The 18,949-nt window shown below is 41.8% G+C and overlaps 1 protein-coding gene and 1 long non-coding RNA gene across 3 annotated transcripts in view; both read right to left on the bottom strand.

The window, feature by feature from the left end:
* ash1l (ash1 (absent, small, or homeotic)-like (Drosophila)) overlaps positions 1-18,949 on the bottom strand; it is a 32,245-nt gene that overhangs the window by 2,826 nt on the left and 10,470 nt on the right. The window contains exons 5-26 of one of the 2 annotated variants that reach the window (XM_061060283.1): positions 14,733-15,402; positions 14,393-14,566; positions 14,178-14,272; positions 13,372-13,445; positions 13,166-13,211; positions 12,812-12,920; positions 12,266-12,472; positions 11,983-12,129; positions 7,976-8,084; positions 7,675-7,824; positions 7,178-7,245; positions 6,698-6,864; positions 6,322-6,474; positions 6,098-6,152; positions 5,450-5,582; positions 3,581-3,856; positions 3,092-3,178; positions 2,873-2,963; positions 2,474-2,612; positions 2,152-2,324; positions 1,859-2,025; positions 774-1,257 (exon numbers count right to left, since the gene is read on the bottom strand). In XM_061060283.1, the coding sequence (XP_060916266.1) occupies positions 774-1,257; positions 1,859-2,025; positions 2,152-2,324; positions 2,474-2,612; positions 2,873-2,963; positions 3,092-3,178; positions 3,581-3,856; positions 5,450-5,582; positions 6,098-6,152; positions 6,322-6,474; positions 6,698-6,864; positions 7,178-7,245; positions 7,675-7,824; positions 7,976-8,084; positions 11,983-12,129; positions 12,266-12,472; positions 12,812-12,920; positions 13,166-13,211; positions 13,372-13,445; positions 14,178-14,272; positions 14,393-14,566; positions 14,733-15,402 (3,774 nt within the window). The remainder of the gene's footprint in view (positions 1-773; positions 1,258-1,858; positions 2,026-2,151; positions 2,325-2,473; positions 2,613-2,872; positions 2,964-3,091; positions 3,179-3,580; positions 3,857-5,449; positions 5,583-6,097; positions 6,153-6,321; positions 6,475-6,697; positions 6,865-7,177; positions 7,246-7,674; positions 7,825-7,975; positions 8,085-11,982; positions 12,130-12,265; positions 12,473-12,811; positions 12,921-13,165; positions 13,212-13,371; positions 13,446-14,177; positions 14,273-14,392; positions 14,567-14,732; positions 15,403-18,949) is intronic. The other variant, XM_061060284.1, reaches the window with a different exon arrangement.
* LOC132991500 (uncharacterized) lies at positions 17,404-18,946 on the bottom strand. The gene is made up of 2 exons (XR_009676194.1): positions 18,067-18,946; positions 17,404-17,552 (listed from the first exon to the last, which is right to left on the bottom strand). It is a non-coding gene; the product is annotated as an uncharacterized LOC132991500 (long non-coding RNA).

Genomic DNA, 18,949 nt, shown 5'->3' with positions numbered 1-18,949 from the left:
AGCTGCTTTACTCTTGGAAGGTTTTTACACGTTAAGGATAAGGCTTGCATGAGTCTACAGTTTTGGTGACCAACACAAATATTCTAAAGAAGAAAGATCAAACACAGCAATGTGTAGTCTGTTTCTCTAATATACTTTTTATACAAAACAAGCTCGGTCATTTCCCTGTACAGCTGGGGGTCGTTTTAATTATTTTTTAAAACTTTACTCAATAGGATGTGAACAGTGTAGTTGCCTGGGACTACTTTCAGCAGTGGATGAATACACTCATGTAGTACTTAGACTGAGCAGAATACTGAACATGGGATTGTCTGTAGGCAGTGCCGATGTTAATCATGAAGAAGGTGCAACACTGTTGTTCTTTTATGTGTTTTGATCGTTGCTTTTTGGCCACAAACTGGAGGTTAAATTCACTGACATAAGCTTCTGAGTGTTGGTGTTAAAAGTTGGTCTACATTTAGATACTTTTGGTTACAGTGTCACAGACTGCAGGAGTGAAACAACAGACTGTAACACTGCGTGGGAGGAAGTGACTTGTACAATGGAGCAGATCTCCCAACTGAAGATCCCATCTGTTGGACTCACAGTGAGAACAATGAGGACAAAATCTGACATGCAGATTGTTCTTCCTCTTTATTCTGTTTAACTTTCAGTTTCTTGCTCTAACGTGAAGAAAACACATAATAGTGCAAAATGGTGAAATCAAACATGTTTAAATGGTGTGTCAAAGCAAGTGATATGAATGTTATCCCTTTGTTTATCTGTTGACCTACCCCCCTGCTTTGTTCCCGGTCCCTCACCATTCTTGCCCGGGGTTCTGTGCAGCAGATCTAGCAGGATTTTGTTGAGCCGCTCCCTCTGGGCCTCCCTCCTTCCCAGCACCGGGTGGTGCAGTGGCGAGGAGGCAGAGGAAGACGGGAGCTCGAGCATCTCTCCTATCCTCTCTGTTGAACTCTCCTCCAGCTCCTTTCGCTCCTCAGTGTCCCGCCCTTCCTCCTCGTCATCCTCCTCCTCGTCTTCATCCTCGTCTTCCTCCCCTTCCTGTTCCGCTCTTCTGGGCTTGACAGGCAGAAGTTCAGGATCCTCTGGCGCCCCGTCCATGTCATCCTCCACTCCTCTCCCGTCTTCTCCCTCGGGAGGGAAGTCATCACCCCGTTCGCAGGAAGAGCCGTCGTCATCGCAGCCTCCTTTGGGTCGTTCGCTCTTCCAGGCAGAGCGGCCGCCGTTCCTCTTGTAGTTGTCAGGAACATAGTGAGGCTGCAAAAATGACAAAATCAGACTTGAGCACGAGCAGTGTTCACAAGTATTCATTATGGTTTCAAACATTCAGTATTTGGAAATGGAAAATAATATCAGAGCGGTACAATAAAGTCTTTAGTCAAGTTTCTGTGTTCATCTTTATACACCAAGTCATTCAACAAACAAAACTTCACTCAACTTTGAGAAAACCACTGAATAAACTGAATAATAAAACACTTCTTGAAGCTATATAGGTTAAAAGAAATGTCTTGAAGTAAGGAAAGCTAACATCACTCTTAAGCATGTTAGCACTGCATTAGGCATAGTAAGCCACAAAAATACACAGTTGCTAACACCTTTGACTAAAATCCTAAAACTGTACATTGGATTTGGTTTGAAACAGCAATAACAAGTTGTGTTAGGTCTCTCATTTGTTTCTGGTCAGCCCCACCTTCTTGCCTGGATACTGTGTGCAAGATCAGGAGCTGAGAATAAATGTGCTCTGGGCTGTAATATTAACCTTCACGCTTAAAATATCTTTCTCTGTTTATAAATCAGTAATAGATCCCCAGAGTGGCACCCCCCCCCAATGTCCTGTCAGGTCCCCCATCGCTCTCACCGAGAAGTCCCTCTTGGGCGCGAGCCGCTTGGGAAAGTGGTTGAAGGCATATGGCTTGGTGCACACTGGGTAGCGGTTACGGTGGATCTTGTAGAACAGGTGAGCTGACTTGTCCAAGCGGTAATCACAGATGTATACATCCTGCTCCTTTACGTTCTTAGGCCGTCCTGCAGGGAGAACACACTTTGTATTAGCCAGCTGAACTGTGATGATATCTTGTATCAGCGGTGTCCTCCTGAATATTTCACATGTACACTCATCCATCCGAGTTTACAAAATATGCCTCCCCTCACCCTTGCAGTAAGTGTAGAGATCGAGGACACAGCAGGTTGCCACCACTGCCTCCAGCGGGATGATCTCGTAGAGCGGCATGCGGAATAACTCATTCTGGTAGAAGCGCCGTGATGGAGAGTGATGCGTCTCATGAGGACGGAAGTAGTGGTGACCAAAGGCAAACCTCTCACCCCTTCAGAGTTTCAGTGGATACAGAGGAGGGCAGGAAATCAAACAAAATGCAACACAATGAGCAATAATAACAATTATGATCCACAAGGCGTTTATAAAACATTCTAGAGTGAATCTGGTTATTTCAAAAACAACCCTTGATTAACATACTTTTCATTCTTCCAGAGTTTCTCAATTCGGAAGATGTCGAGTTTGTCTCTGTTGATGTGAGACAAGAGACGGTACGACTGTCTGATAGGCTGGCCCTCAGGTGATCGTCTGCTGTCTCTCATTAGATACACACAGTCACCTGCACACGAGGAAACACAATGGAAACATTGAACACATTTACAAGAAGCTGATGGCTTGATAGAAAAGTCTTCTGACAGGTTGAGTATTATGGGAACACTTCTTTCCCTGAGTTTGGAAAGGTTCAGAAAATGGAGTGAGACACATAAGTGATACTTGAATTGAAAATCCAGCCTTCAAAGAAAAAGATCATATAGGTCGAGAGGTTAAAAGATAGCTAATTAGGTCAAGTCTTTAAAGGGGAGAAGAGATTTTGGTTACCTTGATGTAGCAGCAGTTCATCTCTGAGTAGGCAGATGTAGTAGATGGAGCCAGCCTGGGCGTAGCTAGGCTGGGGGATCATGGGAACTTCCTGTAGCAACACATCAAATGTGGGTGAGATTAGATGGAAGGGGTTGGCGATAATTAAAACCAAACACTTAGTGAAATGAAACCTAACTGTACGAGTACAGAAAAATGTTCAAAAGGGGACAGACGTACCGTGTCGACGGGCCGAGGGTCACACTGCTCACACAGGTAGTGCTCTACTTCTGTCTCCAGCCGCATGCAGTCAAAGTGCTGCCACACCTACAATGACATAAACAATTGTTGATTCAGAAAAAAAGCGAGAGCACACACAAAAAAACGAAGGAACATCAAAAAGTCGAGACGAGCAGCAATGTTCTGGGTCTGTTTTACAAGCGCAAACACAATAGTAACCATCTCCTCTATTCACTACTGTGGAGGTTTAAATCAATATTCCTCCTTGTTTTCTTTGTCTAAAAATACACACAAAGGAATGCTCTACACTCTGCTTGACAAAGCACTGCTTAGTTGGGTGAAGTCTCAAGAGAAAGTGCTCACTAAAACAGCTGTAAGCTATCAGCCTGTGGTGGAAACGGCATCTTTTTTTCCTTAGGAAAGTAAAAATGCATCTTCTTCACCTCCTTTGTCATTGTTGTTTCTGTATTTTATCAGTCTGCTTCTTACCATGCACTTTTCACACTGGATCATCAGGCCTTCATCCTTGTACATTCCACAGATGCAACGGATGACATCGTCGTCTTTGTCATGGGAGCCAGGCCCTCCTGCTCCGTGGTGGTGGTGGCCGTGGTCCCGGTCCAGCGAGTCCGAGCTGTCGGCCTCGCTGGCTGTTTCACCAACGATCTCATCAATCTGGACTGCAGCTTCGTGACGAGCACTGTAGTAGGCTTTCCGCAGCCGACACACGTCCCTGCCTACTGATGACTTCCTGCCATAATATTTCTGAAGGGGGAAAGAAGGACGGTTGTTAATGCAGCAGCATTGTTATTTTGCCAAAAACAATCAAGTACAATCAAGGACAAAAACACCTAAAAAACAAGGAGACAAAGAAGACTGTATACAAAAGCAGACTGATGCACATTTGACCCCAGATTTAAACCTGCATCACTCAGTTACTCAGTGAAGACTGACAGACACTGACAGAGAGATTTCATCAACTGCCCTTCAGTTGGAAATGCCACAGCCCCAACTTCAACAATAACCCACACTCCCTTCACACTCTTTCCTTCGTCTGGTATGAAGGGTCTTGGGAGCAGAGTCTGAATCTAATTAAGACATCCACTTCAAACTCCATTGACTGGAAGAGTAAGCTGCTCTGAGAGGTTTCAAGTGCCACTTGTTAAAACTGCTAAGCTATACAGATGTAAATCAAAGGAGCCTGCAACATGCTCGCAGAGGATCAGCAGTCACTGAGTTTCATCCCACTTTAAAGGTGATTGCATGTAAGATGGGGAAAGAGGTTCTAAGAAACAAGGATCCAACATTAGAGACTCACATGTGCCCCTTTAATCAGTCTTATCTAATAATAGAGACCAAATCAAACTGGTCTCCCTAATAACTTTTTACATGAATCTGACAGGCAGAGTTTGATAACATTTAGTTTAGTTTGAAGATCTAAACCTGTGTTTAAACCAGGGGAAACACAGACTAAATGTCCTGTCATGTATAATAGTACCAGTTATTAAAAAAGGCTTTGTGATGCCTGTAAGACAGCACAATTACAATGTGTGTCACTCCACTAATGAAGGACAACAATCTGTATGACTTTTAATAATATCATGAAGGGTTGATAGGTGTAAACAAAACAGAGAAAGATGAAGGTAGAAGAAGAACTAGGGTTGCAGCGGGTCAAGGAAACTGGCAACTGGACATAATAAGACAATTTTTCCTTAAACTGACTTGGGATAGTTTTGTTAATTTTGTGAAGCAATTAAATGGGCTACAATTAGACTGATGAGTATTCAGCAGATTAACATGTTTTGACTGACAACCTTCTAATTATTGTGCAAATGGAATCTCCACCCCATCATGCCCCCCCTTTTGTAAGTCTGTGTGTGTCTCTTTATCTCTTGTCCTGTCTATTGTCTGTATGCTTGTTGTCCTTGTGTTTGTTTGTACTCTCTTATGCTTTCTTCTGGACTTTTATTATTATTTTATTTTATATTAGTTTCTTTTGTTTTACAGTTCGAATGCAGGGTTTTGGTACGTTCCTTCAAACACCACTAATGTTCACACTCATTTCTGTATCTACCTACTATGGATGTTTTGGTTCAAATGGGCTGTTGTGCCATCTAATTGCAATGTGAACATGCATCCAAGAAAAATCAATAAAAATAATTTTGAAATTTTTCCTTAAACCAAGAGAAATGTTTAAAAGTATTAGTTCATGGTTTGGGTCCTAAGTTCAGGCATAGGTCCGATACTTTCTGGAACTTAATTGACTCAAAGAGAGTGAATTGTTCAGTTTTTGGTCACAGGTTGCTAAAGTCCATTCTTAGTTAACAGCAAGGGATCATTAATGGGACATCCACCTACCTCAGCATTGCGAAATACTTTGAGCATGTCAGCGTCGAACGCTTCAACAGTCTTGTAGTGGCCGGTGAGGATTTGCTTCTCGATGGTGCTCAGGTCCAGAGGGTCGGACACCTTCTCATAGTACTGGCTGTTTCTGAGAGCACACAAACACAGCAGGATTAGTCAGCATAGCTAGCTTGAATAAACACTTGATGCTTATGAATCCACGACTATATAGCATCAGGCCACCCCTGGTACTAAAGAAGGGAGACAACACAGAAGTGCAAAAAAACTGCAGTACTTCTGCTCCACCTCTTCACCTGTTACTAGGTTGACCTAAAGTTAGGTTGAGACAGCATTTATAAAGTGGCCATCGCCATCATTTAGCTTTAAAACTAATCTCCAGTGTAGATATTAAGGGGTTCCAGGTGGAAAATGTTAGTCAATGTAGCCAAATGAAAAAAGGAGTTGTTATTGTTTTGACACAAAGTGGTTACTATCAATACACGGGCTGTCACGGCTCAGAAGTGAAGCACAAGATAAAACTGTTACACGATGTGGGTGCTGTACACTGATTGACCAGATAACACCGTGACACTGTTGTCTGGAAAACAGTCGAAACATTATGAATGAACCAGGAAATGCAGGACAGGTGTTACACACTCTTACCTCTTCCTTGACGGGAGGTTCACCAGTGGAGCAGCAAGTGTCTGTCCAGCCGAATCTGAGGTCAGACACAATAAAAACATTCCTGTCATTGTTGCTCAATCAAATGTGATATTATCACAGAGGCACTGACAGACCTCTGTTAGAGATCAGACTGGAGGTCTTACAGAATATTACAGAGAATAGAGGGGGAAATCTACAACATATTTCTCTGCGTAGACACTCACCCTTGTAGCTGGTGATCATGTCACAAATCTCCTTGAAGATGTGTGCGAGCCGAGCAGTGCGTGTGACTTCTGTGTTTTCCTCAGCAGCGGCGAGTCTCCGTGTGCGAACTGACCGGGACGTCTGCAGGGCCGAGAACTGTGTCAGGAACACGTCTGGAAACGAGGAACAAGCAATTATAAATCACATTTTCAAAGGATTTCATTTTAAAACATAAAACAAATATGTTACATACAAAGCAAATAGTTTACAGCTACACTGATCAAAAACACAATCTCAACAGTTCATTCATTGGGACCTGGCTAACATGACATACTTTACAGTCTTTCATGCTTTACTTATCTTCTCTTCTCTTCCCGCCTCAGCCCGTGAACTCACCTGACTTAATGTTGCCGTCGTCTCGGATGACTCCTCCCCAGCGTGTGTATATGGAGAGGCTGCTGGCGTCCCGCTCTCGCTCGCCCTCTCTCTTCAGCAGCTCCTGTTTCTCCCTCATCTTCTCCCAGTTCCTCAGGAGAAACACTCGGTGCTTCAGCACAAAGTTCCTGATGATAGAGGTGGAAGGAGAGGTGTATGAAAAAAAAAGTGTATGTGTGAAAAACTTGACCTCACACTCAAAATGTGTTTGTGTTGCTTTTTATACATTTGTTTTCCTTGTTTTAAGCGTAATGTCAGTCTCTATCTTTCTGTGAATAGTTCTTGGGACAACGTGTAACACTGAGAGCAAATAAGAAAATGGAATCAATTTCTAAAACCTTCAAATACACTGTCAGTAAAGCTGATGCAGTGCATTATTTTCCTGTTTAAAGTTTGCGAGAATGATGTACTTTGTGTTGATTAGAGTGTGTTTGTATTTACCTCTCCCTGTTGGACATGGGCTTCATGAGATGAGGGTAAAACTTGTTGCTGTCACTCGACTCTTCCTCCTGAGGATGAAGACATTTGTTAAAGGCGGGACATAAATTAAGAACAACTTCTGGGTAATCACCTGTGTGTTATTATTACCAGGTAAAAGCCTTCTTCTACAGATTGAAACTTGAAAACATGTTATCTGCTTAAAGGTATTCCACATTACTTTTTTAGGCACCTTGTGGCCCACTTAGAGTACCTCTGAGACACAGAAATTTCCATGCCCTACATAGACGCTGCACCTGATATTCAATAAGCCACAGCCAGACTTGGTCAAAACTTTATTTATCCAGGCCACAGCTTCAGCTAGATGACAATAAACTCGACTTTACAATACAAAACATTTAAAGCAAAACAGCACCAAGGACTCATTCTCCGAGGCAAACTTTCTACACTACTTAACATTTCAAGGTTTTTTTGGCAAGAGAAGGTTCTTTGTCACTCACTCGTTTCTTGAGTTGGTGTTTCGACTTCCTCTTCTCCTTTAGTCGACCCAGCCGCCGAGTCCCTCCCGTCTTCGGAGGCAGGCCGTTAATACGCTGGCTCTTCCCTCCGATGATTCCCCTGCAGCTCTCGGAGCCACACTTACACACTTGCTGTACAAAGTAGAGGAGAGAAAGTGCAGTCGGTTATAAAGGAGATATTGACCTTAGAAAAATGGAAGCAGCTGCAGAGATAACTCTTCAAATGAAATATTCAAAGTGCTATTCAATGAGGAGGTCAGAAGTGATGGTGATGGTGCTTCACCTGCTCTTCTGTGTTGAAGGAATGGAAGTTGTAGTCGTAGGTGAGCTCGGTGCCGCTGCTGATTTCCTTGAGAGCAAAGAGACCGATTCTGTACACGCCATTCACAGACCTAAGAGGGGGAAGTCACAGGGAAGTCAAGTAAGTAGGTGTGATATTCACATTAAATATTATGTCTTTCATTATAAAACATGTTATTCTTTATAAAGATGTCAAACTGAAGCTACTAAACAGGAAAGTTAACAGATATTTCTAAAGATAGGGTCCTATTTGGTTGAATATCCTGTAAAAGTTTAAGTGTCAGCCATGATATCTTTCCTTTGTTATCTCCTTAAGCAAAGGATACACTGGACCATCCTTAAGAGAGGAGAAGAGAAGAAACTTCAGACAATTTCTACTTCCTTTAAATGGACACACCTCTTGGCCTTTCATGAAAACAAGCGATTAGCCATCTTCACCGAATTAAACAATAACTTTTATTTAACCAAGCGTTTGATACATGTGGATACATTCGAGACGAGAGAAGGGGAAGAAGAATGGAAATATTTTAAACATAGCAACCTGCACTCACACTAGGCCCAGTTGCCCTGTACTGTGCCAAAGCACGATTGTCTAAGAGTTTTTTACGCTCCTTTGGCTGAGTTAGTTAAACAACATGGCAAACTGCGCATCAGGGGATAGATGCGCTCTTTGTAGTCCATTGTTGGTAGATTGTAGTTTTTACACAGCAGACCCACTTTACATCTGTAACAGCCACCTGGTGTAAGTGCAGTCCAATTCCCTTATCACCATGTTGTCATTTCCTATTTCTCTTTTTCACACTTTTCCTTGACCCTGTGTGTTTTGATCAATGTCAAAGAAAAGTGGAGCAGAAAGGACTTTTCTACCATACACCTAGGAGTGTTTCCACCTTTCAGTGATGTCACTGCATCTTACAGTCTGATGAATGTTTAAGATCATAAAAAAACGTGGTAAGTTACTTGAAAGGGAATACAAATAAAGCTGCTCTTTAAAGGTGCACTATGGAGTTTTGGTATAGAAATGTAAAAGTTAGAGAAATTTACAGATACTGTGCATGTGTTCATAACTATATACACAAACTGTCCTCGGAGGAAAATTTTGTCCCTGTAACACTGTTTGAAGATAAAATGCTACACGAGAAGTTATGGAGGGGGGTCCGCAACAGTGAAATTGTAACTCTCCTGGTAGCTTTAAAGCTCTAAGCAGTGTTCAGGGACCCATTTTTTCCTTTGAATAAAGTTTGTGTATTTAGTTCAGAAAATATAGCAAATAATTGCTTCTCTTTTCCAACTTTCTCTTCCGAATCTACATAGTGCACCTTTAAGATGTATTACCTGTGTTTAAATGTGACAATCACCAGAATGAACAAGTGTGAATTTATTTCAAGGCCAGGTAAGTGAAACATGTTTATAATTTGTTATTCAACATTTAAAAATGTTTCTGTAAGACGATTAGAAGTAAATGTCAAAGAGGAAAACTCTCCCTGTTCTAACTCGTTGTCAGTACTTTTCCTCCCCTCTCCACACAAAGCAGCGCTCCAGCTTTTCGCCAGTCTTCCGAGAATAAAGCGTTCTTTTCTGTTAGCCGGCCGCTTGATAATTTATTCCTTCTATAGGGGTAAAAAGCTGGTTCAGCGCATTGTCTTCAACCACTACAGCTGTATCTAAGGCCCGGCTGCATGTAATCTCTCTTCTGTGACAAGATGGATGACTCGTCAGGCTTTGTGCTGAAAATCCTCCATCCTTTTGGAGTCTTTTATTTCAGCACAGCCGCTCTACTTTACACACATACACACGCGCGTGCGATTACACACCCACGTACTGTCCAGTTCCCTGGATCATGAGCTGGTCTCTGCCGGAAGTCAGGTGACAATTTGATAGTCCTCTCTTTTTGAGATCTTTGCTGTCCTTTTGAGGGTTTCGTTGTTGTGACACATGATGCAGATTCCCTGTCTAGAGGTACAAACACATCTAAAAAGGAAAATAAGTCTGTTTCCAGTTTTGAAAAAAAAGTCAGTCACAGCCAATGCCAGCTCAGGCTAAATCTCCCGTTGCACTGGATTTAGACATGCTGTGAGAACAAGCCCCCTGGAAACCAGTGAATTGTTTTGGCGTGGTGCAAGGCCTTTAAGCCATTTAGGTCTCTGAACACTGGCAGGACTGACTGAGGTGATCTCATCAGATTACCACCACACAACCACATTAAGGAGGTTGGGGTTTGGACACCGAGCTTTCTAATTTACAATGAAGTACACCTGCTACATGTGTCCCTTTTAGAGCTTGTGTGAGATACCCAAACTAGGGCAACATAATACTGCTGAACATACTCTGAGACTACTTATCCCTAACTTGTGTTTAAGTGGCTCATAAAAAAACATTTCTAAATAAAACCATATACAATCAAGGCCCAGTTTACAGGCATTAAAGTAAACATACAGTGGTTTATAGCTCAAAGATAATAATGTGTGGTAACTTATATTATTACCCCTGTTATGTGATAAAAATGAGCAAGCAGTCAGAAATAAAGCAGCTACAGCTGCAGGACTTTTTCTGGCTATATTTGAATCCTAAATTATTCTCTGCTACAAAATCTGTCTCTATTTTCTTGTACTTCCATTATGCTTAGTCTGCCTCTTACAGAGTAAGACATTAGCCAGCCCACCCCTATCATCAGGCTCACAAACAGATAGCAATTAGCTGAAACCATTTCGGTAATAGGCTAGTATTTTCCAGTTCGTTAACCATAAATGACGGAAGGATTTAGAAAACAAAATACAGAATTATCAAGGTGGAACATTTTCCAATCAGCTTCTCCCACTCTCCTCTCACAACAACCCAACAAGACTCCCAGCTTCACGTGTTTAAAACTGTCTGCCTTTTTAATAAACTCTGAATGTCAAAGTACCCGATAGACTTTAAAGGCTCCCTGAGGAGATTTTAGAGGACACAGATGCACGAGAGCAAATGCAAATGATAAAATAAACTGTCCTACCAATTGTGTAACAGTACTCCACTAAACTACAGGGGGCAGTAACACCACAGTGTGCTGCAATGAAGCAACAAAGATGAGACTGAAAAAGACTGCTAGCTAGTAAACATGAATATTAACAACTCTTAAGTCTAAGCGTTATATGATCCTCAATTAGAGATGACTTTTTGTCTGCTACAGCTCATCTATCGCCTCTTGAAATCACTCAGCATTTAACAACACGACCAATCACAACTTGCATGAAGTTACTATGTACTAAAAGATGCACACACATCTGTTACAGATCACAAGAGCCACAGATTTTTACAAAACCACCATTAGCTTTGCTGCTAAAGTCTTCTTCTCATTTAACTTAGAAACAGCACAGACACATGTCCTTCTGGGCAACTTGATGTGAAATAAACAAGCCACCAAACCAAAGTTCACATCAGAAAAGTGCCCTGCAAACATCTACTTGTCGGTTACATAGCTCGTTACAACCATGTATTATTACCCGCAAATTAGGGATCATGGGTCATGATTTTCAAACAGTAATTAATTTATACAAAATATTTTTGAAGAGTTAATGTGACTATTATGTCATCTATCTGCGACTGGATGTAATGTTATACTACCATCTGACAGTGGCTGTTGGTGAGAAGTATTTGCTATTTGCCATTGAGTAACAAAAGAAGAAGAAAGCATTGGTGAAAGATGCCATAAATGGATTTTCTAATGTGCAAGCATAATGGAGTCAAACCTCAAGGACACACAATGTGTTTTGATGAGTGACACTAATTTTGTTACTTTGTTTATATAAAACTCCACAGGGCACTTTCAAATGTGACACTCTTCTCTTACTCTACTCCTAATTGAGCCTGGCCCAATTATCCGCCCCCTTACAACTTTGTGGAAACTGCTCATGCCCGTGCCTGAGAGGGCTTAGCCAAATCTGGGCTTTGGTGAAAACCCAGAAGCCACACACAAGACATTAGGAGGTTTAAAGCTGCCGTGACACCCACCACTTCTGCATCTCACAGTTGGGCTCGCAGCTGTGGTTTATGAAGCGTGCCTCATTGCCCATTCGGTAGCTGTCAATCACCATGCCGCTATCCAGGTTCAGACAGTACTGGCCACTGTGGGAGAAGTACTGCTCCATCATACGACTCCTGAAACGTCACAGAGGAGAGAGGTGGAACATTAATTTTTATATCTGGATCACATCTTGAACTGAGGAAGTGAAACAGGAGTATTATTCTAAATGACTGACAGCTGAAATCTTATTTTGGTATGTTTCTGACTCACCTAAACTCCTGTTCGCTGACCACCTCTCCCAGGTACTCAATGATGAATTGTCCAGAGCGAAGTGATTCTTTGGTGCGGATACCCCAGCCCTTGCCCTCAGCACGGAAACGCTCCAGACACTGGACCCACTCATGTCTCTGGATGTGCTGGTTGTCACACAGATCAGAACATGGGCAGGTGCTGGGAGAGCACTCCGCAAAACTCATCCTTGGGGAACAGGCAATTAATAAAATGTAAGTTGAGGCTGCAATCCTTTTGTCCTGACTCTATCTAACTTATCTTACACATTTATTTTATCACTAAATGAACAAAAACCATTGACATATATACAAGCCTGAACCTAAATACCTGGGTTTAAGTATCAAGAGAGTATACTACACTGGAGAAACCTGTTTCATTTTTTTTTCTTCTTCTTTTATTGTATGTATGCTGTTGTTTTTTGTTGATGTAAAGCACTTTGTGACCTTTGTCTGCGAAAAGCGCTATATAAATAAACTTTATTATTATTATTATTTAAAGACAATATATGCAGGCATTTGCTTTTACCTATTCAGGCAATCATCCAGGCAGCCTTTTTCAGTCTGGTCCTCACGAGGTCTACAGCTGCATGTAGTTGTTTCATAACCAGAGAGGGGCTTTACATCCACATAGACATCTGTGACACAAATGGGGGATTACCATTTAACATTTCGTTATCCACACTATTATGAAGTGTGACTAGCTGTGAAGGCATTAGCTGCTTTTTGTTTCTCTTTTATATCAAATCTAACAGACAAAAAAAAATAATGCAAGCAACAAAGACAACCACAGCAGTGCAAACCAAGACATGAAAGCACATGAACTGATCAGGCCATAAATTACATTCTGGCTGCGTCACTGGAACAAATACTGGATACTTACTCGATCTGATCTTTTTATAAAGAGGGACATCAGGCCTCTTGTAAAGCTGAAACACAAAAAGACAATAGTTTACATAAAGGGTTTTAAGGACATATAAAAAAAAGCCTAACCTCCAATGTGGCTGTACCTTGCAGAGGACTTCTCAGTAACTTAGAGCGAGCATGAAAAAACTCTCAAAGCTCTTAGTGGTCAATATGATTAATCACCTGATCGTGTTTCCACAGCCATAAGATGTCGTAAGGCAACTGGAAGTCAATGCGCTTCTGTCTCAGGTACTTCCCTTTAAAATAAAGGAAACAGAGGAAATGAGGGTAAGATTAATAAACTTCAAAACATATACCTAAAAAAGAAAGAGGGTACTTTTTGACCAAATACATAAACTTTTTATATATGATGTATCTAAATGAGTCACATGATCTAAGTTTGAGTCCTCAATGACGCATTTTGTGTTTACCTGCTTATAGAAGCTGAACGTAGAAGCCTTTGGTAACTTTCTAGTTCTTAGAAAAATAGTTGATGAGTAAAGCCTTTCATTTGGCCGAAGTTAAAAGAGCGTTTGTGGCTTTTACTTTGAGATGTCATATAGAAACTTGGGGTTGCCAACATTTTCTGCACTGCACATTTCAACACTTATATTACTAATCACTTCAAAGAATTTACAAGAAAAGGCGTCATGATACTGTTTAATAGCTGTAGAGAGTTTATTTTGTTCCTGCTGCTACTCAGTGCTTTGACCCTGCTGCAGCTGCTGCAGCAAGCATCACTTTCAGATAAGTATTGTAGCTTTTGTAACATGTTTTTTTGTAAGCAAAGCAATGGGCAGGTCAGTGTTCATGTCATATGATGAATGTGTAACCAATCTATGCCAGAACTTTGCAACACCGACAGCAGAATCATAACCAATGATCATAACTTATAAGAGCAAAGGAGCTGGTTGATAAATGAGGTTGTGATTACATGTTTGAAAATAGAAGGTACAAAAAAAAAAAAGTAATTGAATTTTACGACTCACCGACATGTATAGGAGCTGGAAACAATCCATGCTCGTGCTCCCCTGGTATGTATTCAAGCTTCTCTTTCTTTAGCTGCAGAAGCTGACTCCGGGGGCTACAAAGGGTTTGAAATGGTTAAATGCTAATACAAGCACAACCACTAAACTGAGTGTTGTACATTGATATCTGAAGTTAACAATTATGAGGGGGGAAAAAAAAATAATGATTGACTTACTCTTCAGTCTTGTACACATCGGAGTAAAGTCCTGCTTTCTGAAACTTCTTCTTTGGGGGTCTGGCTGGTCTCTTCTCCCGTTGGGTGGTTATGGGCATAGGTGGAGCTTCTTCCCTGGAGGCGGTGACTGGAAGTTCAGGGGAACAGGGGGCATCTGGCTTGCTTTCCGTTGACCTAAAATAAGATCCATGATTTGGTTTCTTGTGGTGATTTTACTACATAACTTTTCCTTTATATATCAGTAGCGACTTTAAACATTCCTGTGAATCTTGGTGTCAGACAGCCAAGATTTTTGCTGTATAAAGACTAAAACACAATAGTGGGATAAAAACTTGCTTACCCATGAAATTGCTGGAGCTCGTCCGGGGTAAGCCAGCTGATTCCTGTCCCTGTTTTGGACCTTGCCACCTGGCTGCCCAGGATCTCCTCCCTGTCCGGCAGTCTCTCCTCAGGCTCTACTACTTCCCCGTCCTCTTCCTCCTCTTCCTCCTCTTCTTCTTCTTCCCCATCATTCTCCCAGTGCTTCCTCTTCTGACCTTTTTTACGCTGTCCCTGGACCACCGCCTCTATAGCATCAGTCACAGTGTCCCCCTCCCACCCTCTGCCCCCTGCTGGCTGCTCTCCCACTCTGTCTTTGTGCCGGTTCTGATTCAACTCAGGCACTGGGGGTGGGGATGGCGGCGGGGAGGGTAACGGATGTTTCCTGGGACGTCCCGGGCCCCTCTTTTTCACCATGTTGTTTCCTGTGCGAGCCTGCCTCTGCAGCTTTTTGGCACGCAGGATTTTGTTGACGTGGTGCAGGCTGTGTTTGGAAGGCTGTGCCCGATGGGAGTGGTGAGACAGGGAGGCATCCAGGCAATAGTCCTGTGAAGGGGAGAGGCAGGAGGAGGCAGAGTTGTGGGAGTGAAACAGGGAAGGTTGGTGATGGTGCTGCTGCCGATGATGCAGAGACCCTTCAGGCCCTTCAGGGGTTGAGAGTGCAACACCTCTTGTCTGGATACCTGAGGGCCCTGGTGAAAGAAACAGAAAATAAATGTCTCTAATGTAACATTAAGTATGATTTCTTGCATTTATAAGTTGCATTGCAAAAGAGACAGTTGACACAGCCAACGATCAGTAAACTTTGTGACACTCTCCTGTAATTTAACAAAGTGATGAAAGTGAACACTGTACACCGATATTTATTCATTAACAATAACAATTTGACCCTCAGTTTGGGTGTAAGAAAATATCAGTAGTACCATCTGTGTCAAATTGTTATTGTCTTGGTGTCTTGTCTTGGACATGTGACTGCAGGAGCTGGGGATTTAACCTCCAACCTGACCACTGAGCACAGTGACCCCCAATTCACAGCATCTAAGTGGGAAAATTAAGCTAATTATGTGACTAATCAAGGAGAACAACCATTGCCTGACATTTTCCTGTTCCATATTCCTGTTGTAAGTGAATTGCTTGTGCAAGGTGGGTTATCATGCATGGTGTGCAAACACTGATTACATAACAGTAGTCTCGAAACACAAGTTTCATTTTCATTTGTAGAATGAACAAAACAAATATTCTGGCACTCTTTTTTATGTTACACTTCATCCTCAGCTTTCTTTGCAGTCCCTTTTACCTCTGCATCACCCTCTACAAATACTCTTCTGTCAGTGTGTCTATCTACTTCCATCACTCCTCACTTGTCTTGTGAGGCAGCCCAGTCCCCACCCTTGGCCTCCTCTACCTTAATGGTTCTGTCTGCGACCGCTGGGTGACCCCATGTCCTGAGCTCTAATCCTGGATTACCCTGCTGTTGTTTGAACTGCATCACACTGTGTCAATTGGGACCTTACAGCCTCCCATCACACTTACTTGCTTGCAAATACACAAGAGTGGTGCGATAGATTTAAGTCAGAAATTCCAAATTACCAGTCAGATACATCATCAGGATCGCCCCATGAAGTAAGAACTACAGACTGGGAAATTCAGAGGAACTTCAGTTGTTGGAGCTGAAAACCAATATGGCTGCTATGTGCATCAACATTACATTTTAAGCTGTACACTAGAGTGTTTATAAGCAACTTATGTCTGGCTCGCACTGCAACATCACACACTTTAGGAAAATCCTAACAGCATAACATGCTCACACTACAAGATATGAAAATCTTGGCACATCACATACTACAGGATTTCCTTAAGATTATCGTGCCTGACAGAGTAACGCACCATCTCACATGACCTCATGTTAACAATGGAGCCGGTGGTTAAATGTGCAATTATAATGCTTTGTGCAGAGAGGAAAACCCATAAAATAATAATAATAAAATAATTTTGGGTGAAGAAATGTCTGGGGAGACGCGGACAACATGGGTTGTATATTCTTCAATGAGAGTTCGAGGTACGATTGTAACTGTGGGCATTACAGTTGTCAAGTGCACCTGTGTGAGTTGCCTCCTACCGCCGGTCGCTAATACTACACTTATTACTGTCCTCCCTCGTCTCGCTCGGTGATTATAGTCACACGCGATTGTCGGGAAGGAAGAATTAGATCTCAAATCGCCCCGATTACTCTGCAGTCAGAGCCAGGCTTAATCTTGTTTGTGTAATTAAATCAATCACAGCAATAGTATAGTGCAAGTTCTATCTGTGGTCATGATGTCACTGTTACTTAATCAGAATCAGAATCTGGGTTTATTGCCAAGTACATTTACACATACAAGGAATTGGACTTGGTGTATTGGTGCTAAACAATTAACAAGGAAATAAAGCAGATTACTGGGAAAACTATCACCTAGTGTGTTGTTATCGCCTGCCTGGTATTAGTTTACAGCACAAAGGTATTCCTGGAGGCGTCCATGTTTCTTGCTCGACTGGGAAATCTGACTTCCAAGGTAATTGGAACGTACCATAGGTACTAAGGTTGTCAAGAGTATCAGAACTGATCATTTTTAAGATATCATGTGCTTGAAATGATTCTCTCAATATATTTTTCATTCAGTAATATCCAAAATAAAGAAGCTTGAAAAAACAGATCTACTTTCAGATTTTTATTCAAAAACTGCCACGTGGAGGCAAAGCAGCAGTTGTTGACAAACCTACAACAAAGCTGTGATGCAGAGAACTGCAAGTCAATTCTGATTGTTACAGCGATTATGTTCATGGAACACTTTAACATGCCACACTTCCATACAACCCGGCAGGGAAGTGACAGATTTCTTTGTATTCAGCCAAAGCCACACTTCATCCTGCCCGCATTGTGTGGCATTTCTGTTTTTCTAGGAGCTACCCTTCTGGTAGCTTTGAAACACTGCCCAATTATTGACAACCAGTAACGTCCCAATCGGACAAATAAAATAAATAAATAGAGAGAATAGACTACTAAAGGGTCACAAGCTATGACTGAGATGTATTGTTTCAGTTTGAGTCAAAACGTAATTTTTTAAGGATATTCTTATTAGGTAGTATATTTTTTAAGTAGTATTCTCTTCACATACACACCTGACCTACCGCTGCTTACACAAACACAAACACACACACACAAATGCAAATAATTTTTAGCAAGGGAGATTCACTTACTTTGAAAACTCAAGAACATTTCGGAGGCCCTTTACATCAGCAACATGGACAGGCCTAGGCCTCACCATTGTGAGCTTTTGAGGGAAATGTCTACTAAATATAGCATGCTAACAAAACACTCCAACCTCTTGGCTCTTGCAGGAATGCAATATCAAATGTGGCAAACAGCAGCCATGCACACTCACACAGGAGCCAGTTTAAATCAGAGCACGTTTCGTTTTTGTTTTTTTTGCCATGCCCGTAACCACTAGTAAGAGCTACCAAATGTCAGACGAAGTGTGCACAGGGGATGTCATCAAGAGGGTTTTTTTTCACTAGAATAAGTAGTCTGTCAGAGAATATATGAGTTAGTTAAAATGAAAGTACAGATTATTTCCATTGCTGTTTGATCCAACCACAACTGATGTGTGCATGGTTCCAGTTGTAACCACGTCACCATCTCTCAGTTCTATAAAGGATTTTCAACAAGCTTCACTGTGCAGAGATCAAACAAGATTTCAGAGCCCCCCTGCTGTGCCACATGGCCATGTCTAAAAGAGTTATTGCCAAAATATGCAGTCCTGGAATCAGCGCTGGATCTAATTGATTGCACACTGTGCCAGTTTCACCAAAAACTGTGCCGAGCCATAAAGCTCATCTGACAACAGCCAATCAAATTCAGGCACACAACTGTTGATACGGCTACATCTGAACTATTTTTGGAAAATGAATTTGGTCCACAATTGACTCCCTAGCCTTTGACAATGCTCAATTTGATTTGTGTCGAAAGAGTTTCCGTTCTAAAAGATCCAGCATATAAAGCTTCATATATGCTTTGAGATAAAATGCAATGAATTGAATGCCAAAGAAGAATCAACGCAAATAGCTCAATGCTGCAATTGTTACTGGTCACAATAATGTCTTAATTTCCATGGGAATATTCCCTTTATACCAATGGATGATCTGATGTAGGCAGCCCTTTTACACAGATTGATTTTAAATGTTACTTGAACAAATTGAACT

Source organism: Labrus mixtus, chromosome 16, assembly GCF_963584025.1.
Source record: "Labrus mixtus chromosome 16, fLabMix1.1, whole genome shotgun sequence".
Lineage (NCBI taxonomy): Eukaryota > Metazoa > Chordata > Actinopteri > Labriformes > Labridae > Labrus > Labrus mixtus.
Note: the sequence above shows the minus strand (reverse complement) of the source record. Positions and strands in the feature narration are given on the sequence as shown.